The sequence below is a fragment of the Desmodus rotundus genome, chromosome 6 (assembly GCF_022682495.2).
Source record: "Desmodus rotundus isolate HL8 chromosome 6, HLdesRot8A.1, whole genome shotgun sequence".
NCBI lineage: Eukaryota > Metazoa > Chordata > Mammalia > Chiroptera > Phyllostomidae > Desmodus > Desmodus rotundus.
In genome coordinates, this window is record NC_071392.1 from 78052400 (window position 1) to 78076073 (window position 23674).

Below are 23674 nucleotides of genomic sequence, written 5' to 3' on the forward strand. Positions count from 1 at the left end.
TTTGGTTCACCGTGAGCATTAGTCGCTCCCACTAATGTTAGGCAGTAATTCACTGCTGAGCAGCAGCCATAAAATATGATCACTTAGTGGCAGGCAAGCAAACAGCACAGAAGGAGGGAGGGGTGGGTTCCAGCCGAAATTTTTAAGCAACGAGATCTTGTCCCTAGGAGGGGACCTGACCGCATTCCCCCAGCGTGGGCCAAAGGTCTTCAGATTTATACAGACCCCTAGAGCCCATTGGGATGGTGTTTGCCTGCCACTGGAACTGGACCAGTCTGTCGGTTATTCCTAAGTTCCCAGGCACCTCCTGGTGCCTGTAGTAGCATTTACGTGCCATGCTTCTTAACGGCACATGCCTTTAACACACACCATGAGAAAAGCTGCCAATACCAGTCGGAACACATACACATCGGAAAACATAAAAGACATCCAAAACGGCACTCTCCTCACCTCCTTCCCCCTTGCCTCATGTGAGGTGAGCACTAAAGGAGTAAAACTGTGGTCGTCGCAGGCAAGGATGCAAATGACAGGAACCCACATCTTTCAAACAAAACAAAAAGTCAGTCATTTTGAGGGCAGCCCAAGGATAGCTACACTCCAGGTTCTGGACCCTGGAAACCCGCAGCAATCCCCCACCCCGCTTCCGCCTACCCTCCCCACCTCGAGTCCCTTGTCACATTGCAAAGAACTGGGCACAGCCCTTGTACACATAGGAGATTATTACAGGGCTCAGAGAAGCCAGCTCTGTAATTATGGCTACAGTCTGATTTCCATTATTCTCACCCTTTGCTTTCAGTAGCTCACAAAACTTCCTGCAAAATCCTCTTGCAGCCCCAAAGCTTTTCATGGCTGGGCCTCTGCCCAAGAGGTGAATATGGTCCCGATAACCTCTGGGAAAAGCAAGACAGAGTTATTCTAAGGAAAGGGGAGTGGTGCGTAGTGAGCAAGGGTGGTGGGAAATTCTATTGTTTAGGAAAAATAAATAAACTGGCCAGTTTTGCTTTTTATTATTTCAAACAACAGACTCGGCGGGCCAGCCTTTCTTTCCCAACTCAGAATGTCCCTCTGGGCGGCTCTGCTGAGTCTGCGGTGGTAGCAGCCGGGCTCCAGCAAAACTATTAAAAAGGCTGCCACTCTGAGCTCGTGGAGCAGAAAGTTTGGCCGCGCCGATGGCCCGGCTCTCCCCAGGAGGGCCACTGGCTCATTCCCCCATCACGACCCTCTGCTCTTACCTCTCAAATGTTTATGCTTCACCAGTCCCACCACTGCTCTGGAAATTAAATGTAACATCCCAGGTGGCGGAAACAGAACCGTTCTTATATGACCCCCCAAAGTGAAAAAGGGAAATGCTGGCCCACGGTTTATAAAGCCAGCTGGTCAGGCGTTGCCTGTCATCCCTGGCCTGGCTGACCTGTGGAGACACTTTAAGGCCAGGCTCTGCCCGCGGCCTGCCCCGTGAGGGTTGTCTCTGTGCGCTTGGCTTGCCCAGGCTCCACGGAGTGGGGTTCCTCAGCCCACAGTCATGGAGATGTGCTCCAGTCTGACCTCCCGCTTGGGGACAGCCCCCTGCAGGTGAGCGTGCCAGCCCCCACGGGCCTCGGAGCACCCTCACACAGCAGCACACATTTGGGAGTCGGCTGTGTTCAGTTTACGATGCAGCCACAGCCAGGAATCACGTCTCGCTCCCACCCGCCCCCCACCCCAGGAGAAAAATACCATATTTTCAGACTCTAAGTTGCACCAGACCATATGACACTCCTAGGTTTTAGAGGAAAATAGGGGAAAAAACCCTGCTCCACTGCTGCCCCCCTCAATGAGCCAGGTAAGCTACATTCGGACTATAAGACGCACCCCCATTTTCCTCCCAAATTTGGGGGGAATGTGCGTCTCATAGTCGGAAAAATACAGTAACTGTCTTCTGTTATGTGCACTGAACTCTCGATGTTTGTTTCTCTGACACCATATTCCAAGCACCTCAGACGGTAGTAAAAAAAAAAAAATCCTTCTACAGCTTCTACAGGGTCTGCTCGGTCTTGCCAGCAAGTAAATGAGCCTCTGGCATGTGGTAGGAAATCCAGGGTGTGGGAATCTTTGAACACCTTGGAGTAAGTTACTTCTCCATCTCACTGAGACTGGGCTCACTAGGGAAAAGAGCTAAAGCACCCCAAATTGCCTTGCTTATGTATTCATTCGCAATACCATGTGTTTACCCAATGAGCCGGGCAAAGCAGGCCAACAGACATGGCATTGTATGAGATCACGTATGAACTGTGTGTGGGAAAGCCTTTGGTATTCAGAATTCACGTTTCCAGCAGAGCGCACTCACTAAGTCATGGTGCAGAATGATTCGTGCACGTGCCACCTTGGTGTATTCAGAGGCTTACTAGACACAGTTTCAGCAAGTTTGGGTATCTGGGTTCCTAGGGTTCCTAGATCCCTGAAAGCGGGAGCTGCAGGCGGAGGGGGAGGAAAGGCACTGAAGTCCACCAGGATTCCTGACAGCAAGCCGAAGTGACGAGTGACAATGTGCATTAGAGGAAAAAGCCAGGAGGCTGCGGCGGACACAGGATTTGTGCGGGGACAACTCGCCTCCACCTCACAGCACCTTTTCTGGGTGTCCCTGAAGTTCAGCTCAACACACAAGTCATCAACAACAAAATGGCCAATGCAGAAAGAAAACATCCAGTTGTGTTTAATATACTCTTTGCAGAAAGGCGGGGAACTACAAAACTTAATTCTTTTTTAAAAAAGAGTTTATTTATTTATTTATTCTTAGATAGTGGGGAAGGGTGGGAGAGAGAGGGAGAGAAACACCAGTGCATGAGAGAAACATCAGTTGGTTGCCTCTTGCACAGGTCCGCAACCCAGGCATGTGCCCTGACTTGGAATCGAACTGGCAACCCCTTGCTTTGCGGGAAGATGCCCAACCAACTGAGTGACATGAGTCGGGGCAACAAAATACAATTCTTAAAACTACACAGACTATGATTAAATTATCCATCAACTGGACACTTACTGTGTGTTACTTCTTTAGGAGCAACACCAGATGCGGGCTGCTTTGCCGGCGTCCTCCTTGCAGGCGCCATGGCGTTTCACCGACACCCTTTCCGCTTCCAGACTCGACCCCCGTAACTACTCCACACACATCCCCCAACTCGCACACTCTCATACCCTAGGCCCACTGCCATTCCACAGAGACGCACAATTTCAGGAGAGAAACGACTGCTGAACCCGTCTGTTTCACAGTAGGACGGGAGAGCAGGCACGGCTTTCTAGATGAGCAGAGTGCATTTCCCCTCGATCTTCCAGAGCTCGTGTTCAGAAGTACAGCCACAAACAGGTGGGGGTCAAGGCTCTCTCAGATCAGGTAGTGCTGGCTTTATCGGTCTCAATCACACAGTGTCCAGAGAATTCCCACGGGGATCCAAAGAAGACAAGCAGGAGCTCCATGTGGAGTCGCCGCCACTTCCCCCCCGCACAGGGCTGACATACGACCACCGTCCAACACAAAGCAGGACCTACTGCCTACGGTCCTAGAAAGGCTTCTCATCCAAGCACGAAGGGCACCCTACGGAGCCAAGCAGCTCATCCAGATGAGCAGAGCTGGGCGACAGAGTAGTCCTGGGTGGGCGGGTGCCCCTGCCACTGTTGATGGGCCACCATCACCCAGTGCCCCCGAAGAACGAGGGGGACAGCTCATGTCTCCGGATCATGCCATTCCCCTCCACCTTAAGCGACTGTTCTGTGCACCAGAACGTCCAAGGTTTCTGGTCCCAACTGGACTCTCAGCCCCAGCAGCAACTCCAGTGGGTCCTGCCCTTTCCTCCCTTTCCCTGAATGGATTCCAGATGGATGTACAAGCCAGAGGGGCTGAAGCAAGAGGAGAAGGCACATCCCTTGCCTCTGTCCATGTCCCCCGCCACCTAGGCCTAACAATGCTCTTGCCTCAGGCACAAACCCAAGCTAAAGAGAGCCCACCATTTAGGATGGCCTAGTGAGGCTGGGGTAACAGCCTCAGGGAATAGGGGAATCCATACTCCCCCCCACCCCAGCCCCGTGTGATTCCCACAGCAACCTCAGTGCAAGGGCAGGGAAGAGATGAGATTATCACTCATAACCTCAACAGCAACATATTTCCTTACCGCCAACCTGTATTGCTCACCTGCCAGGCCCAAGACAGCAGCAAAAGAGCTCGAGATAATATCCATCCCGCAGGGACAGACTGTCTTCACAATAATAAAAGTGACAGCACCTCGTGCCTACCTTTTTCAGCTTGCCAGTTTTGGTGCCCACGAAGGCCAGAGAGTGATTCTTGTAGACATAGGCGATGACAGAAGTCATGCGGTCCCTGTCCTCCGTGAAGACGGGAATGCCACGTACCATCTCGGACACACCCAGGGGTGCATTCATATCCAGGCCACAGAAGTTATCATCAATGGTTAAGAGCTGAAAATAAAAAAAGGGAAAAAATTAGGAGGCAGCATCAGGGTAATTGGCAGAGGTATTGAGCCAGGGAACTATAGGGCTAGAAGAATCCTTAGAGGTGGTATAAATCCCTCTTTTTCACGTGAAACATTCAGCCCCAGAGAAACTAAATGACCAGTCAACAGTCATCCAAGTAGGTTGCAGGACCATGGTAAAAAAAAAAAAACCCACAAATTCCTGGAGTCTCTTCTCACCATACTCCCGTGGTCTCTCTGTGCCTTCTACAATCTCTCCAGGGGCCATCTTGGTAGCTTAGATTGCCACCACCGCTGTCCCAAGGGGAAGCACTGGGCCGGCACCCGTGAGTAGGGGCTCCAGATGGCTCTGCTCAGGTGCCAGGGAGGTGTGGTGCCCACATCTACACACTCACTGTTAGAGTCCTCACGGAGGAGGACTCACAAGTGTACAGTAGAAGGGACACTAGAAACATTAACGCCTGAACGGCAGGACTGTGGCACAGACACGCACAGACAGTGGGTTCAGGAAAGAGGACACGGGAAGAATGGAGGCTTGGAAATGAACCCCGCCTGCTGCTGTGGCACCCCTCTCTGCCCAGTCTCAGGCTGCCTGTTCGTTTCCGAGCACGGCGGAGCAGGGCAGTCCCGTTCTTGTCGCAGCTGCACCAGCACTTCCCACAGGGTCTTCTGTGGAACCCACCCCCTGCCCCCCAAGATGCTCTACCATCACAGGAGTCCTCGGGCAAATAATTTTGGAAAACAATACATTCTAAAACCACATAAGAGATTCACAATGATTAGTTACAGGTATGGAGTCTTCTTAAGAATAAATGTTTCATATTGTTTAAGCCTTTCCCAAACATTTTATTCCCTAAACGGCTTTAGACCAGGACAGCTATTAGCATTCTTTAAAGAGAAGACTCCCTGGATACCCTGTGGTACACACCGCCCCAACTCTTGCTCCTGACTCCAGCGCAATTTCAGGAGTCAGAGAACCAACAGGAAAAGGCTTCAGGCTGGTTTCCTTCCCAGTGTTTTGGCTGAATTTCTCCCTGTTTAATTCCAGGCCTTCAGGCCCCCACGTGAGCAGAGGGTTACGGGGGTTTCGGACCTACTGCAGAGAGGTGAGGACCTTGGCTGTGGCCAGTGAGGAGGCTACGGTGCTCCCCAGCAAGCAGCTTTGGTCTGCGTAGACCTCTCCTGGGCCCTAGGAACCTACACTGGATTTTCCCCTCTGTCTTGGAAGAACTGTGTGGTCTTAGAAGAGTCCTTCTGTCTTCTACACTTTTATTTTCCACTCTGTAAAGATAAAGGAAACCCCTGCTTTTTGATTGCCTTCCATAAAACTCATAGAGCTCATGCTTGTAAACGTCCTTTGGACTTTTCAGAAAAAAGGAGTGAAATAAAATACAAGGTGTCACTTTTTTAAAGGCTTCAATCCAGCCAAAGAATCGGCATCTGGAGAACCAGCAGGCAGGCCCCAGCCAGGGGGCTCTGTGAAAGCAGCCAACTCTGAGCCGTTCGGGGCTGTGGGGGCCCCCCCGGCTCCCTCCCAGGAGAGGGAGACAGGCATTGTCCGTCTCGCGGAAGACAACGTGCTGGGCATCGCAATCCTCTCTCAGACCTCTCCCTTTCTTCTTACTGTGGTAGGGAGCACGCAGACCGGAGGCAGGGGGCTTGGGCCGGCCTGGGCAGGGTTTGTGCAGAGCAGACAGCTGCTCCAAGCCTCTGTCGCCTCTGGCCTCTCTCACGTGGTCTGGTCCAACAGCCCCAGACCAAACACCACCTCTCACGCCTCCAAAAAATAACAACCACCACCATACGAATCCAGATTAGCAGAGAGAGCTTTCAGGGTCTAGTCTGATGTTCTCGGTTCTCCCTAAAGTGGGGAAATGGGGGAAGAAAAAGGTGATGGAGAGTGAAAGGGATGGACAGAAACAAGGAAGAGAAATCTGGGCAGAGAAAGACAGGGGCCCCTCCCTGCTGGGTGCTCCAGGGGCAGCCGGGGGTGTGCTAGCCACCCTTGTGGCCTTCCTGCCTCTGGTCCATGCAGAGGGCTTGTCCCTGACTCTCTCAGCCCTCAACTGGCCTTCAGGGACCTCGCCATCCACAAACATGCCTTGCCCATTATGACCCATTTTCTAAAGAGATGAGGCTGAAGGATTGACCGTCTGCTCTGCACAGGGAGAAACCGAGGCAGGGAGTAAAGCAGTCCTTGTTTCATGGTCTCCCCCCACCCCCCCACCTCCCAGCATGAACACATGCCTCCCTGGGCTGGGGAGGCTCAGGCTGCTCAGTCCACGGAACTGCACTTCTGAGTGGTTGGTTACTGAAAACCCTTCTTCCCCGTGGCTGGGCAGAACACAGGCAAATAAATAAACAACCACCCACAAGAAGGCAGCCTGCATTTGACCAACTGCATCATTGAGTCATTGGTTGCTCAGAGGCGGAAAGTCGGGGACCTGTGAGTTCCTGCTGCTGTGACACCAGGGCACAGCAGAGGGGCTGGGAGAGGGACGTTTCCTCAGAAGGAAGTGAGGGCAGCTCAGCCTGGCTGCCAGGGCTCTGCCCTCTTCCGCTCCTAACAACTCCCCCTGCGGCTCCATCAGGAGCCAGGTCTCAGTGTCCTCACCTGCACCCGACAGTCATCCCCTCCCAGTAGCCTACCTCCTGGTGTCACTGCCAGGAGACTGCAGCTGGGCTTCTACTGAGGTGACTGCATTCCAGGGACAATGATGGCTTTCTCCCCAGGCTGCCCTGCACCTCTGAGCGGGGCCCCAGGTGGTGAAGACGGGATCCAGGCCTCTGACCAGGTGGTTGTGGATGCTGGGGCCCCCAGCTGTGGCATGAGGGGGCCTCGTTCTTTGCTTCCTCAAAGCTGGGGAGATGGGGAGGGATTTTTAACCCTGAAGTAGTGGAAAAAGCACAGGGTTGGGGTTCACAGAGCAGCTGAGCCACTTCTCAACTAGACCGCTTGGCACGGGCCTCGCCTGTTCTCTGAGCCTCCATTTCCCTGCCTCTAAAATAGCTAGGAAAGGATGTTGTGAGGTCAAGGTGAGATAACAGGTGTGAAGACACATAATAAACAGGAAAGCATTTCATCAATGTAAGGTGATGTTTCACATTAATTTTTCCAATGGAAATCCTGCCCAGAACAGGGGCAGGATGGCTGCTGGAAGGGGCCCTGCCATGCCCCGCCCCCCAGAGCACAATTGTCCACGAGCACACCTGCCAGGTGTGAGTGGAGCTGCAGCCACAGGGTCCCTACAGCTCTGGGCGGAGAAGGCAGAGGGTCCCTCAGGGCCCACAGACTCACGGGGGCCAGGGTGTAGGGAGCAGGGGCCAGGGCCTTGTGGCTCTAGAAGGGAAGGCGAATTGAAAAAAGCCTCGGACAGGTGCGGGCTGGCATGGAATCCTGAGCCCTCTGGGCAGTGGGGAAGGACTCTTGCCCTGGGCCCCATTAACAGCAAGATTAGAGCAGCAGCCAGAGGAGCCAGAAAGGGACTCACCGCAGCTATCATCAGGAGCCCAGCCTGGTCTGCAGACCGAGGTTGCAGCCCTTCCTCTCACCACGCCACAAACACCCGTGAATGAGCCATGGCCACCATTCTAATGTTTGCTTATTAGAGAGCAACTTCATTCTCAGCAGGGGAAGAAGTAGGGTCTGTGCACAGAAATATACGTGGTGCCTGTGTGGGCAACCCCGTGAACACATACTGATGTCTCAGACAGGGCCACACTCGCCGGGGCCCCCTCTCCCCCGATCAGGATACCAAACCTGCTTCCACAGGTGTCTTCACGGGATACATGGGTTATAAATTAAGACTGATGACCCACTGGATTTCAGGGACCATGGGCTCAAGGATGGGACCATGTTTTATGCATCTTTGTACCTTTAGCCTAGTTCCAGGTTCATAGTATGTTAAGAAATATGTGTTGGATGGATGGATGGATGGATGAGTAAATAAAAGCCTAAGTTTCACAGTGCCTAACACTTTGGAATTTGAGCCAGGATGCCTAGGGTTGAATCCCAGCTCCACCACTTACTGCTGCGTGCCCTTGGGCAAGTTAGTTTCAGGCTCTCTGTGTCTCAGTCTCTCGTGGGTAGAAGGAGGACAGTATTAAGAGTACACACTGTTGTCAGGATGAACAGATTCGGGGCAAGCAGCACCACGTCGGGAGCTCTGTAAGTATGGGAGTTGCTTCTGCTTCCTGCTGTTCGTCCTCCTACACAGTTCAGACAACCTCGGCGAGTCTCGGGTCTTTGGGGAAATTCATGGCACCTGCCTCAGAGAGGTGTTATTGGGGTGAAAGGAGCTAATGTTATCGAGATGAAATAGCAAAGGCGGTACTTGCTAAGCTCTGTCAGATCAATGAGGCTGAAGGGCAGAGCAGACGCACAGTCTAAGATCCAGCAGATGCAGCACCATTCGTTGGAAATGCAAATTCTCAGGCCCCTCTCGGACCTACTGGATCAGAAACTCTGGGGTGGGGCTCAGAGATCTGCATCTTAACTCCCTCCCGGTGACTCCGCTGCCGCTGACGTCTGAGATGCCCTGGTCTGCGTCACTATGGAGGTCCCCATCCTAGCGGAGGGCACATAGACCGTGCCAGGGAGAGAATGACATGTGACAAGCATCCTTGCTCTGGAGCAGGACCCACTGGACCAGGATGCGCAGAGGCCTGTGGCAGCCCCAAGGGCCTCCATGAGGGTATGGGTGCAGGCGGCCTGGGGAGCCGGCGCTGACACTCCGAATTACAATCTAACAGTTTCCCGTGCTTCCCTTGCCCACAGCGGCAAAGGTTACTGTGCAATTACGTGTCGCTACATACAAATGACAGAGCAGTTACGGTTACTTTACCAATTACAGGGAAATTGCTCCCACTCTGCAGAGCGACTGGCACTCTGCAGAGCTCTCCCATCTCCCCGGAAATGCTGCCAGTAGCCGTCCCCAGCCGTCTCCCAGGCTCCAGGACAGAGCTGCAAAGCGGCCACCCAGGAACCTCTGGAGTGTCTGGTGGTCTCTGTGGAGACTCTTGGGGAAGGGCTAAAGAAGGGGACAGGCCTTGGGGACCCTGGAGACATGTCCTTTAGAGCCCTTCTGCATCATTTCCTGACCCCAGGCCTGCACGACTCACACATAAGAAACCACCATCACCCGGACACTGTGCCACCCCATCCCGAAGGCCCCGGGTGCTGGGGCAGAGAGTGGGGACCTGACCCTGAAATCACTCCTCACCCCTGGGCTGGTTCCTCATGGCCCCTCCCCTGCCAAGTGGAGCAGTTCGAGCTCATCCACAGTTGCCCCACCTTTGCAGAAACCCACGCTGAGTCCTTATTATGGAAAGGTCATAAGTAGGCCAGAGCTCAGTGGTCCAAATAAAGTGCTAATGAGTTAGGGGTCACCAGGTCCATGCCCCTGTGGACCAATTAGCTCAATTCCAGGACATGGTCTCTCCCATAGCCACGGCTGCCCCTTGTACCCCAGGCATCACTGTTTACAAATATCCCAAACTAATCCACAGGAGACCAACCAGGTACGAGAGCAGGTATAGCCCATGCAGCCAACTCCTCCAACCAGGAGGCAGCTGCCAACTGTTCCGGGCCGGCAGCAGCAGTCTCTGTGCCTGGAACGGAAAATTCAAGGTCAGACCTGGTCCTCCCATTGCTCATGGGCAGCTCCTGGTCCAGCAGAGAGGATTCCTTTCATCTGTGAGCAAGCCAGTTCTCCTGCCCTGCTTGAATGCCAAAGTAGCCTCCAGTCCCATGCATAAGAGTCCTGAGCACCCCCATGCCTACCCCCGAAGCTAGGAGGCCACGTTAGGCAGGGGAAAAGAGCATCAGAGGTTGGCTCAAGCCCACTCACTGTGGGGCCTTCAGTTAGGCCCTTTCCATCAAATTGTTGGTCTATTACCCTATTGGACCTCCTGTTTCTATTAGGGGAAACCAAGGCACTAAATGAAGGCAACACTATTAACTGTTCCTCACTTGTTAATTTGCTTAAAACCAATTAAGAATGATCTACTAAACACAAGAAGTAGGTAAGGACCCAACAATCTAGAGATGAAATATCTCAGTTTCTCCCCTTTCCCAGGCAGGGAGACAGACCTGGGCCATGAGCGGCCAAGGCCAGACATGCCCTGCTTCAGTAAGGAGTCGGGTGCTGGGGGCACAGAGGGCACAGCCACCAATGCCGGGGGAAGCAGCAGGGCTTTGTGGAAGCCGAGCTGCCTGGGAGCACTTCGGGGTTCTCTGGCAAGTACAGTACTTGGCCATTCTCTCACATGTCACGTTATTGTGGAGAAGGAAAGTGACTCAGGATCTTAGAATCTCCCAGAAGAGGAAATGGAGGCCTAGAAAGTGAAATGATGTTCCCTCACACTGGCCTGTGAACAATCAAGTTATCAGAAAATTGGTACCAGAACCCCAACTCCCCAGTCCAGAGGGAAAAAAACATCTGATCTCTGAAGGGGATTCTGCTGGTGTTGTAAGAGGGTGACCCCAAAGAAGCCTATTCCAGCGCCAGGGAAACCTAGTCCCAGCAGCCACGGCTGCGCAGGGAAGAGCCCCGGCCTGCACCTCCCTTTCCTGCTGCCCCCCGTGAGTGCTCTGACCTTCTGTGACCTCTGGAAGGGACCACTAACTCTCCCCTCTGGCGGAGGCCCTTAGGCAGTCAGGAGAGCTGGGCTTCCTCCTTTCCCGGGCCTACTGGTCCCAAAGGAAAGTGAGAGCTGAAGCTTTGAAAAGAAATACAAGTGAGGAGAAGAAGAGGAGGGGAGCCCCTGAGGCACCTGCTGACGCGGGAAAGAGAAGGCCTTTGAATTCATGATGCTCAGCAGCCCTCAATTTCTTCCCATTAATTAATTACAGGTACACACACACCCCGCCCCCAGGAGCTGATCACAGCAGACCTCCACTGGAAACGGGGCATCGGTGAATTACACACGTGGGATTTCTCTCTAAAGGGAGATACGGATCAGAGAAGCCGCAGCAGCTCGTGTCTATACACAGACTCCAGCCGTGAAGCTCTGCGGTACAGGAAGATAAAGATCGCCCACTTATTGGGGCCATATCTCAAACATGACCCCTGACCCCTAGGTGTCCATAAATGCACCCGGGTCTGCTGCCCACCGATGACTCTGTGCCCTCCGACAGTGGGGGAGGAGGTAAGCAGAAAGAGGTCCTCAGAGGGGCAGAAACATTTTGGGGAGAGTAAACCCAGCCTCTAGCAGGCTGGGTTTACTCTCATCAGAAAGCCTCTTACTCCATAAAACAGTCCCACGTGCTTGAGTGCTAGTTTCTGTAACAAAGAAAGAAATACAATTGAACTACACAGCGCCCTAATGGTTGGACTGCTGTGCACAAACTTCCCTTTCCCTTGCACGAGTCCCACCCCTCCCCAAAGGTCTGCCCACTGCCCATGCTGACCCTACAGGCTGAACTCTCTTGAGAGCCGAGGAAGACCTGCAACAGGTGAAGGCTGGCTCTGCACCTGACGGTGAGCACAGCCAGGGACTCGGGAATGAGGCCTTGTCCGCTTCGATACTAACACATTATCTCAGGATTCTTTATTGTGTCTTTTTCAACGAGACTGTAGGAAAATAAATGTGTGCAAAGAGAGGGGAAGCCAGCAAACCACAGCCACAATAACCTAGTTAGACAAACACATTTTTGGTTTCATGAAAAATGCCTCCGGGTTGGAAAAACAACCCAACAAATGATACCGATGTTCCCGAGAGCCAAGTGCCTTGTTTCTAAGCGTCTCAAAAATGGCTGATACCTACATATAGCAGGTCATGGTGTTTGAGGAGCTTCGTGTGTGCGTGTGTGTGTGCGTGTGTGTGGATTCTGAGGCACGCTGCCATTGAATTAATGCGCTTAACTATCCATTGAACAATGAATGTGATCTGCTGAAAGCGACACTTATTTTTATACTCATTTTGGCATTTCGATGTGTTTTGAAACTGTCTGTGGTCCCATCCCACCAGATATCTAAGTGGTCTTTTACTCATCGCAATAACAAGCTGTCCTTCTAATAGGAACCTAATGCCACTAATTTGAGCTGTTTTCCCAGGAGAGGGGCATTAACTAAGCACTCTCTGCAGGCCTGTCTGTAACCACCAGCGAGCCATGGAGAGGTGCCCCTCCCAGGAGCAGCAGAGCACAGCCGTCAGAAAGGAGCTCCAACTCAGAACCCTGGGCTTCACCCATGACCTTCTCCTCCTCATCAGCTCAGCGGCTGAGAGCCCCGTATTCCCGCCCCTGATGAGCAGAGAGGGCCACGACACCACGGCCGGTGCTATAGGCCAGCCGAGCAAGAGAATGGGAGCCCAACTCCACCAGCCCAGCTCTGCAGGTGGCCACCACGCTGGACCTAGTCCAGTAGCCAACCCTGGATCCAGGGGAACGACCAGGGGAGGCTTCTCAGCGTTGGGAATGGTACCAAGTCAGACCCACCTGGGCGCTGTCCTTCTCCTTTTGTATCTTAACTTCAGAGCTCCCTGGTGCTACTTGTCAAGGGCAAAGAAATCCCACACGGCCCATCAATCCCACGTTCCGGCTCCCCTCCCAGTCTTCTGCAGACAACCCTGGCCACCACTGGAGCTGTAATTGGAGCGTGCCATGATGATTAAGTTTGTGTGTTTGCTGGCGGGCGCTGGGAAGCACCGGCCCCGCTCGCCAGGCCGAATTACAGGGTAGGTCATTCCCTCATTAGTGGGAATAAATTTTATTAGCCCTACTCTCGTTGCCACGCATCTTCCCCTCTCGCTCCTCAGGCCGTGTGTGAGTCTGGGTGATGTTGCCTGTCTGCAGGATAAATCAGCCAGACAAATCCCATTATGTTTTGGAACAATGGCAGAGACACAGTAAGGACGCCAAGACCAGGGAAAGATGTGGCCTTTCTTCTCTCCCACTGATTCCGTCTCATGCACGTGGACAGCATGTGGGGCCTTTCTACTAGGAAAAAAATGTAAATTGAGAGCCTGAAGAGAGAACTCCCTTAGTTGTCTTTCTTTTTTCTCTCTACTAACTTTGTTAATGAGAAGAAGCAAGTGCTTTCTGCCCATGTGGAGTCAGTCCCTTCTGCCTTTGCAAAAGGGATGGGGCTCCTGAAGGTAACAGCAGGGGGAGCCTGGCCCGAAATGTACCCTCTCCTTCAAATACCTCAGCTTAGCATTCTAAGGGACAGAAAGGGAGGCAAGCGGGTGCATTCCAGGCCTGGGATGTCAGACAGAACACCCAGGTGAGGCACATCCCAAATCGCTCTGAATTGGATACCAGTGGAGAAAAAATAGAAGTTTGAAATCACAGCGATATTATTACGTCTCTTTCTACCCCATCACGTGGTTATTATAACCCCAGGAGGATCCACAGATGGGGCTATGAAGCTGTTCAGGTGTCCTACAGATGTAAAGTGCTCTGTGTCTGTCCTTATCGATGAATGGCCCTGTATTTCTCTTTCCACAGCGGTCTCCACACACTTTACTAAGGGGAGGCTATTTTATCACCTCCTTGAAGATGAAATGTATAACGCAAAACAAAAGGGAAGCTGCTCACCAGCCCAGTGACATCTCAGGGGTCGGGACTGGCTCAGACCCGAAGTTCCAAACTCCCAGGACACTATCCCGGCCAAGACGCCACCCTGCGAGGATGGCTGGAATTGAAGGGAAGGCCCACAGATGCGATTCTGGATTGTGAAGTCGGGCTGGTGTGTGCTGATTGAATGAGCAGCTCGGCTGCCAATTTGGGGAGAGCTATCGCACACCGTATGGGGTGCTTGCACGTGCCTGTGTACACGTGAGAGAGAACTCTCGCTGTATTAGCTGCTTCATGTAATGTGGGGCGTGTGGGAGAATAAATCACGGGGGGGGGGCGCTGAAGACAGGGCAGTACAGAGTGTCAGTGCATGTGGGACACTGAGACACAGCAGAGAGAGCTGCAGACAGGCAAAAGTGACGGGGAGAAGAGACACTGTGGGAAGGGAGTCGGCACCCAGGACAGAGAGAGCCTGTGTACACACGAGCGTGTGTATAGGTGTGCACGCTTCCCTGCCAGGGCTCACGAGGTAGATGACTCAGCATCAGGACACAGCATTGCACGGCCCCGCACCCTAACCCACCGCTCAGTAAACCCTATAGTGGGCTCTCTCGGCAGCCGTCTGTTAAAATTCGGCATATGCGGTTCCTGGGTCTTGACACTCTCCCTGCGGACCCGATGGGCCCAGGGTGGCATCCTGGGAAAATGTGTCCAGCCGAGAAGGCCAACCTCGAGGCCTTTCCTCTCACTGGGACCAGCCACACCACCCAGGGTGTGGCCACCATCCTGTACTCCAAAACACTGTGTGCACTGGGCTGGGATGTGACTTCCACTGCAAACCCTGCTGGCCAAAGAGGGAGGTGGGTGGGCTTTTCACCTGAATACCTAGGACAGAAGTCATCTTGAGGAGGGGGCGGGGGAAGACTTGATTCTGTAAAGCTTCAGGTTGTGATATGGCAGCACCGTCCCTCAAATGCTAAACCGGAAGTCAGGAGTACGGGGCCAACGGGCTGTGAGAGGAGCTCGGTGATGTGTGCTGTCACTGGGGACTCGAGCGTGGAATGGGCGTGCACGTTTAGTGTGCCGCAGTGTGTGCCTGTGGCATACGTAGTGGGGATGGAAAGGAGGGCCCAGGCAGTGAGAGGGCGAGTTCCTGCTCTGCGAGAGGACTGTTGCTGAGCAGAAAGAGAAACCTTGCCCAGCGCCATAAACAACAGGATACACCCCATCTACTCAGAGCTGCCCTTCCTGCTGACACGAAAAGAAAACACCCGAGCAGACTGGCAGAGACCAGCACCTGGAGCCTGGGACGACCGCCTGGCCATTCCGGACGCTCGCTCTCGGACGTGGCGTTTCAGAATGGCAGGCGCCAGACAAACCCGAGTGACCGTCCAGGCTGGGATGGGGGTAAGCCTGCCTCCTCCCAGGGCTGCTGTGCCTGAGAAACAATAAATACAGGAGTCAAAGTAACAGCGCCCATGAATGGGGTTCTTCTCCTTCACTACTCCTCACTGCTGGGCATGAACTCAAGCTTGGGGTTAAACATGATAAGCCCGGCCCCTGTGCCTCTGTGAGACTGGCTGGGCTGGCAGGTAAACCCCGAAGTCAGATAGGCCTTGGTCTAACGCTGGCACTCCACTGTTAGAAAGGTGAGGGGACTCTCTAGCTCTCATGGTGTTTGGGGAGTCTGCTTGGCACTTCAGGCTCCAGTGCCCAGGATTGTAAATGTCCTGCGATGCCCAGTGAATTGTCCCGTCCCAGATGCCACTGAGAAACACTAGTGGAAAAAGCAGCCGGCTGGGAACTAGGGTGTATAGTAGGGTCTAGTCTGCCAATTACAAGACCTTGAGTGAAGTACTTGACTTCTCTGTTCCTCTATTTCCTTAGCTGGAGAGGATGTGCCCTTTCTGCTACCCCACAGTACTGTGGAGAGAGGAAAGGGAGATGACGAACCCCTTTGTAAACTGTCAAGCCCTGTACAGACTCCTACAATGGGATTGTCAGGTTGCTCATAAGCTGCCACTCTCTGCTCCTTCTACTGGAGCTTGACAGGTGTGAAGCGGTGATTCTGGATAAGAGTCTTTGCCCCCAAGGACCTACGTTTTCTGTTGGAAGGTCACTTGAAGTTCAAGTCTCAAGGGAGAGATTAAAAAGCTGATTTTTACATCATCTAGCCTTATCACACTGAAGCTGACAAGGCCTGACCCCTACATCCACTTGCCAATTGGTTCCAAACTCAGGGGAGATTTGAGTGGAGTGAGAGATTATCACTCCCTAGGACCACAGCCATTGTTCCCGCCACATAGACCATAATGACCTGCCTGGGTGCATCTCACTCCTGGATTCTTGGGCTCCTGGAGACCAATGTCATTTCCTTATTCTTGGCCTCTACCAGGTTTGAGTACATTGTTAAAGTCCTAATAAATGTTTCATCCAGTCATTAATACATTCAGAGAGAGAAGGGCTAGTTTTCTGTAAGTTTACTCCAAAAGGCTGAAAAAAGGTTGAGGAAGAAATAGATGGCCCTGCCTGGGGACTCTGGGATGCCAGAGCAATGGGCCTAGAGAACACAAGAACCTTGGCCCACAGCAGCACGCTCTCCAGCCTGGCTGCCGCCTCCAGGCCAGGGGTGTCAGGGCTCCCAAGAAAGGCCTAGGAGCTGTCACCTGGGCCTGTGTAGGCCCTGGCATATGACAGAAGCTATTGGCTATGAATGGGCTCTTTGCCCTATCACGTGCTCTGCAGACAGGTGTGAGGAGCCTGTGCAGCAGCCCTCAAAGGGACCAGAAGCAGAGGCCATCCCAAAGAGACCCATTATCATCAACTCACCTGGACGATCCTCAGCAAAAGGCCTCAGCCTGGTGTGTGGTCCCCTGAATCCTGAGACAAACTGGGCCCCTGGCTGACCCCTCTAGGGCCCCCCTTCTGCCCATGCCCTCCTGAGATCCTGAGAGCCATTTGCAAACATTGCCCCATTTGTTCTTGGACCCCTCTTTCCAGTCAGGCTAAAAAAAACCCTCCAGGACACAGGAAAAGAATGGCCCAGAGGCAAAGGTAGAAGCTGCTTCCACCCCCAACACGCACCAGGAAACACGGGGTTGCTTCCCCAGCCTCTGCGTGCAACACCCACTCAGGGATTTGCTTTGGCAACAGGCATGGACACTCGCAGTGACAGTCCCATGAGGAGGCCACTATTGGCGCCAGGCCTTCATCTGTGACGTGGGCTCAGCCAGACCCCCCCAATTTACCTGCAGTGAAAACAGGAAGCTCTCGGGGGCCTGCAGACTGAGCTTCCAGTCTCCCAGTCCATGGCTTCTCCCAGCCTGGGCACTGGGTTGTGGCCCATGATACCATCCCAGGGATGCCCTGTGGCATGGCAGGCCAAGTCACACAGGTATTCTCTCCCCACTGTCCCCCATCCTTCCTGAACACAGTCAGAGGGGCAGCAGGGACCTAGTGAGGGGTCAGCGGCTCTAGGGTGTACACTGTTCCTGGCTCTGAGTTTTGGAGGCATGATTTCAGAGGAAAGGATGTGGTCCCAGGAAATGAAAGGGACCAGAAAGGCCCGAAGTACACCACAGGAGAAACAGTGTAGCTTAGGGAACTTGAACAACAGGAACACGATAAAAATCAACCACTCATCAGACCCTGTTTTCAAGCTCTTTGAGCTGTGACTATGATAAAACCCATAGGGGACCCCTACCCTGCAAAACACAAGTCCTAAAAGTCAACCTCCTGGGCTGTTTTTCTACCACTGAAACACCACAGGACAGAGACCCCCCTGAGACTGGGTTCCACTTCGCAGGCCTCAAGGGAATCTTGGACTCAGAGACAAAGAGAACCCAAGAGTCCTCCTGTCCATCCCTGCCTGGAGGCAGGAAGGGAAAAAGAAAAGGAACCCAGCAGCCATGGGGAAAGGTGGAGAAAAAGCTGTGTTTGCCAACAGTGTGCCAACAAGGGTTCCTCAGTGGGGACGCTCTGGAGCCTGGCCTGGCCGATGGCGTAGGTAACACATGTGGTCTGAGCTGAGGCCAAATGAATTGCAGCCGAGAGCTCCAGAGCAAAGTACCTCGAGGATCGGCAGAATCAAAGGAAACTGATACTGTGCATTAAAAGCTGGTGTGACCTTTCAGACTGGCTGGGGAGACAGCCCTGGCCCTGCACGCAGTTTCTGGCTTCCTCCTTTCTCCTCTCAGCCCTGAACTTGCCTCTAACTTGAAAAGGCTAATTAAAGCCAAAAGAAAAAAAAAAAATCAAAAGCCTGTTATCTGGCTCCATTACTCCAGTCCTGGCATTAGCCTGTCTTGAGAAGCTGTTTCGCTCTGTTCTCTCCCAGGCCACCGTGCGGTGTTGGAACCTGCGGCTCTGCAGACATCCGTGATGGACTTGACTTTCGGTAGTGTGTCAGGGAGCAAGGGTGGGGCAAACTCCTGCCCATGGGCAGCAAGCCTGATCCCTGCAGCTGATTTTACTCCCCAAAAGACAGAGTTGGAGCAAGTTCTCTACAGAAGTGTCTACTGAAAAAATAGCCAACCTCTCTGACCTGAAAAGAACTAGTTACTTAGTGAGCACCCAGCACGAACTTGACATCTTCTAACCTGGGGTGTATGTGTACGTGCTCACGAGAGCACAAAATAGACGGGGAGGGTAAGAAGAATATAGGAAATGGAGAAGCCAAAGAATGTATATTTATAATCCATGGACATGAACTAAAGTGGGGAAATGCTGGTGAGAGGGGGGTATAGAGTAGAGGGAAATAAAGGGGAGAAAAAATGGAACAACTGTAATAGCATAATCAATAAAATATATTTTTAAAAATTCAAGAAAAAAATAAAAATATATATAGTTTTCTGAGCAAGCTCTGCTTTCCCCTCTATGGTCGCTGGACTCTCACCTGACTTCTGCTCTTACTGCTCCGTTTCCTAAAGATACACAAGGGGCTGAAAACCTAAGTCTCCTGAAATTCCATATCTGTCTCGAACGTAGAATGGCTGACTCCATTACTCCCAGTAATGGTTTTATTCTAAGCTCCCAGGCAAGGGATTCCCAGGTGTGGTTGGTAAGAGGCCTACAGCACATGCTAACTGGCCTTCAGCAATGTCTGGTACATGTGACTTGTCAGCAACACGATTCCTGCCTATTCCTAGTACTCCCTCCCATAACCAGCAAACCAATGCACAGCAGATAAAAGTGTCCTGGTAGGAAATCCACATTTCAGCTCTTGTTCTGACTCTTATAAGCTCAGTTGCATAGTCACACGTGTTTGAGCTGGTGATGGTCTGAGTCCAGTGAGACCCAGATGTGGGATATACTTGTGCCATCCGCAAAATGGCATGGGTGATTCACAGCCCTCAGAGGCCACAGGCTAGGGTCCTCCCTCCACACCGTGTCGTCCCAGCCCACAGGCCCTCCCCTGACTCACCGCGCTGCTGCAGGGGATGTCCTTCACCTTGAGCCAGGCCAGGTCCAGCGTGCCCTCACCCCGGTAGCAGGACTGCAGCCGCTCCTTAATGCGGTCATTGATCTGCTTCAAGATGAAGATGCATAGGGCCGACTCATCCAGGGATTTCATTTTCCGCTTCTGGCCCTTGGAGAAGAGAGCGAAGAGGAGGTCGTCCTCTGGACGGACTCCGAGGGTCTGGGCGAGCACAGCCCCAGCTTTGGACAGGTAGGCAGCCTGCAGCAAGCGGTACTCCACCGCATTGTGCTCACAGCCAATGGGCACCTCCACGTAGGAGTTGAAGGCGGTGTCCTCCTTGCAAAGCCTCACGAGCTTGGATGTGTAAACCTGTTCCTTTGTGGTGGAGCCTGGGGGAGAAACCATCTCAGGCTGAAGGGTCAAAAAGTAGACAAAGTTGCCACTGCTGAAGCCATAGACATAGTAGATATCAAAGTCAGGGATGACGGTGAAGGTGTCTGAAGGGATCTTAATCATTGAGGCCACAAACTCATCGTGGAAGACATAAGCGAACATGCCATCCGCCTCTGAGTTCTTGGTCAACTTCCGACTGGAGATGGTGGGGAAGTACTCTGGCTTCCCGTCCACTGCCGTAGCAATGAAGAGCTTGTCGTCCAGGTTGCTGTAGGAGACGATCACTCCGAACACAGAGCCGCTCTCGTTGACTCCCGACAGGTAGTGCTCCTTCTTGTGGAAAGGCTCCCCCAGCTTGAAGAGGTCCTCCAGCCTCAGGAGTTTGCAGATGCCTTGATAGAGGCTCCCACAAGCAATCAGCCTGTTCTCCTTGTAGTCTATGAGGAGCATCTTGTTGACGTTGTTGGTGGTGGTCAGGGGCTCGTTGCACGTCTGGACGATGCGGGGTGGGTAGCAATTGGGGTTGTCCTCATCTGGCCCTGTCTGGTGGGTCACCAAGACCTTCAGGTCACTGGAGAGCTTGTAGATCCGGTTGACAGCCCCCAGGTAAATGTGCCCTGTCCTCTTGTCCACTACCAGGTGGTTGAAGCTCTCCCCTGGCTCCCCGCGAAATGTGACAAAAGACCGCTTCTGGGCCGGCGGGGGTGGCTGCCGGGGGAGCAGAGTGGAGGAGCCCATCCCCACCATCAGGAGATGGGACAGCAGGCAAGTCCAGTTCCAGGGCATGGCTTTCATTTCAGACACGAGTCCTCGTGGCACGGCAGCACTGACAAAGCGTCCTCCTGGGAGGGCCAGGACTCAGGAGTGGAGGGTCCCTATGGGGGAAAAAGGATAAGATGCTGGGTGACCATGACAACAGTTTAGCTTCACCCCATAGCTTGCCCGGGGACGGGGGGGGGAGTCCTCAATGTATTCTGCTCATGTCTAAACAGAGAACTGTGCTGGGGGGAGCTAGAGGCCAAGGGACATGGTCGCCATGGGTGTGTGGCACAGCACGGGCAGGTGGCAGCAGCCACAGGAGGACATTTCAGTAATAATAATAGTAGAAACAATAGTGATGGCAATAATGATAATAGTGATGATGATGATGGCGGCAGTAACAGCCACCTCTTGAGTGCCTGACTGTGCCAGTAGCTGTCCTGTAGCTTCCAGGGACAAATCTTAATCTTGAACTTCAGTTTAACAAAGCTCTCCCTGCTGGGCTCTTCCATATGCCCCTCCAGCTCCACTCTCCACCCTGGTCTGCACACGGAAGGCTGACCTACATACAGGTACATCCATGGACTCCTCGCCCTCAGGCCTGGTTAGGTGCAGCCAGGGAAGAGCATCAGCAAAAGGCTGGAAGAAGGGAAGGGGGAGAAAACAGCAGAAGTGGAGGTGGGCTGCATGCATGGGCTCTGACCTTTGTCCACAGGTCACGCAGGGACCTAGTCAGGCCTCTCCACCTGGTCTCTCTGTCTCCATCACCCTGCCCACCCTGCTCTGGTCCTAGAGGAGCAAACAGGGCGTCACTGTTTCTATTCCTAAATACTGCCCTGCCTCTTAAGGAGCCACACTTTTCCCAAGAGTCTCTGTATTAACCTTTGTGCAAGTGAGTGAGTTTGCATGTCCTGTTTCTTGCTGGGACCCTGGCTCGTAGTCCTGTGAAGTTAGTAGCATTGTTACCCCTACTTTACAGCTTAGGGGAGTTCTGGAACTTGCACCGCTAGAAGTGGTAGAGGTGGATTCAAACCTGGCTGTCCAAGTCCACGGCAAGTTCTCATTCTTATCTACCAAACCATCTCAGGTCAGCCAGGCACGGATGGGGATGTACCCCGGTTACTGTTTGCACACAGCAGCAGAGTGCAAACAACCACTTCTCGGGGTCTATCAATTACTGCCAGGCCCTCAGAGTCTGCACCTACTGCAGGGGAAGCTTCCCCTTTGTCCCTCCCCTACCCCTCCTGCTGGGTGGATGGTGCATGTGCCCAAGTCAGAAACCCGCATCCTCAGTCCCTTCTCACTGCAGCAGCAGCCAGGTCCTCTGGATACACTGCTCGCCTCTGAGACCCAATGTCCTTTCAACAAGGCAGATCTTGGCTGCCTCCCAGCGCGGGCGTCCTCAGAGAGGTTTTCATTAATGGGAGTGAACTTTTTAAAGAAGTGGCCAGGGAAAGAAATAAACAAGTAACTCCCCATGAAGCAAAACAGCGTTCTGTCCTAGTGTTCTCGTGAATTCCTATCCTATGCTTCTGCATGTGATTCCAGAAAACAGCTTCACACTTCCTTCAGCTGGGCAGAAATCAAGGCAGGAATGGCCTCCCTCTTACTTGGGAGTGTCTCAGCTTCGTGGAATTTCTCTCATTCATACCCAAGTATGTCAAAACAAGGTAATGGGAAGAAGTAACTGTTGAGCAACAGAAAACCCTCCAGCAGGGAAAGAGCACGAAGTTAGAAGGAAACCAAGAGAAGAGAGAAGAAGACAGACTTGACGTTGTGAGCTCAAATCCCAATGAAAACACAGGTCTTCTCAGGAAAGGATCAAAGGAGACAGATGGCAGACCTACAACTGACAGTAGCCCTGCATGTTGAAGGCCTTCATTCAGTCTCCCCGGGTGGAAAATGTTTGCTCAGGCCACATGTGAGACGTGCTAGACACCGTGAAATCCAAGGACGGCTGGGGCTAAATCAGGCACACACCACAAGGACCGAAATTACTCAGACGGTGAAAAGCTATCTGCTAGACCACAGAGTGCTTTGGGAGTTTGCAAGAAGTAAATGACTTCTAAGTTGGGGTGGGGGAGCACGGAGCAGGGTGTAGGAAGCCTTGGGGAGGGGATGGCATTTGGGCTGAGCCATGAACTTGGAGAGGACATGCGGAGCTAGAAGGGAAAGGCCTCCATGGGCAGGGGTCGGCACAGCAAAATCCTGGGCATATCAAACAGGATGTATGCCAGCAAGAGTCTGTCCGGAGGACAGGGTTCCTGAGAGCCGGAGAGAAGGAAGAGCTGGAGAGACAGAACCACCAGTGTCATCAGGATATCTGTGCAAGGTGAGCCCGAAAGGCATGGTATTAAGGAAAGAAACTTAAAGGCCCCCAGAAAGGAGACTCCACATTCCTCTCCATTGAGTCTGCAGAAGAAACTGAGTTTGGAGCTGAGGACTGTGGGCAGGGAGGGCCTGCCTTGCTCGCCAGTGTGTCCATAGCCCCAGAGCAGCGCCTGGCACACTGTGGAAGATCGAGATCTGTTTTCCAATCGGCAGAAAGAGAGGCCGGAAGCAACGGGGAACATCACTGTCTGTGGGCCATGTACCGCACCCCAGGCCCCATACGACGGCTGGCACGCGGGTTACCTCACCTGATCAGCACAACTGTTCACTGGGGTCAAGACTGTTCTACCTGCTTCTCAGGTGAGGAAATTTTAGTTGTGCAAAGGCAAGTGGTTACCAAGTGACAGAGGTGGAATTGAAACTCAGGTTTGTATCACTGGAAAACCTGTATTCTTTCTAGCAACGTGCGATTCCTGGGCCCAGAATACAGAGTACTTGGAAGCCTTTTTCAATTCATGTAAGTCCCCAAACTGAGAAATCCAGGACTTCACCCAGCAGTACCTCCCAGCTCTGTAGGTGAAAAGCAAAGCCCCTGGGACCCGCAGGGCAACCTGGCAGGTGACACCCATCGGAGGGGCACCACTATCTACCTCTGAAAGCATTAATGACTGGACAGCCTCTAGCACACATAAGCACTTAGTAAGTGATAGTTGTTGTTGAAGAGATTGAAATAAGATGAAAAAAGTTAGGATTACGATATCATCAGGTAATATGTCATTTAGAGTGCTGAGG

The 23674-nt window shown here is 52.8% G+C and overlaps 1 protein-coding gene across 4 annotated transcripts in view; it reads right to left on the minus strand.

Moving 5' to 3' along the window:
• PLXNA4 (plexin A4) overlaps nt 1-23674 on the minus strand; it is a 401976-nt gene that overhangs the window by 317297 nt on the left and 61005 nt on the right. For all 4 annotated transcript variants that reach the window (XM_053926493.2, XM_024555117.4, XM_071221702.1 and 1 more), the window contains exons 2-3: nt 19403-20667; nt 4264-4446 (exon numbers count right to left, since the gene is read on the minus strand). In XM_053926493.2, the coding sequence (XP_053782468.1) occupies nt 4264-4446; nt 19403-20587 (1368 nt within the window). In that variant the 5' untranslated portion in view covers nt 20588-20667. The remainder of the gene's footprint in view (nt 1-4263; nt 4447-19402; nt 20668-23674) is intronic.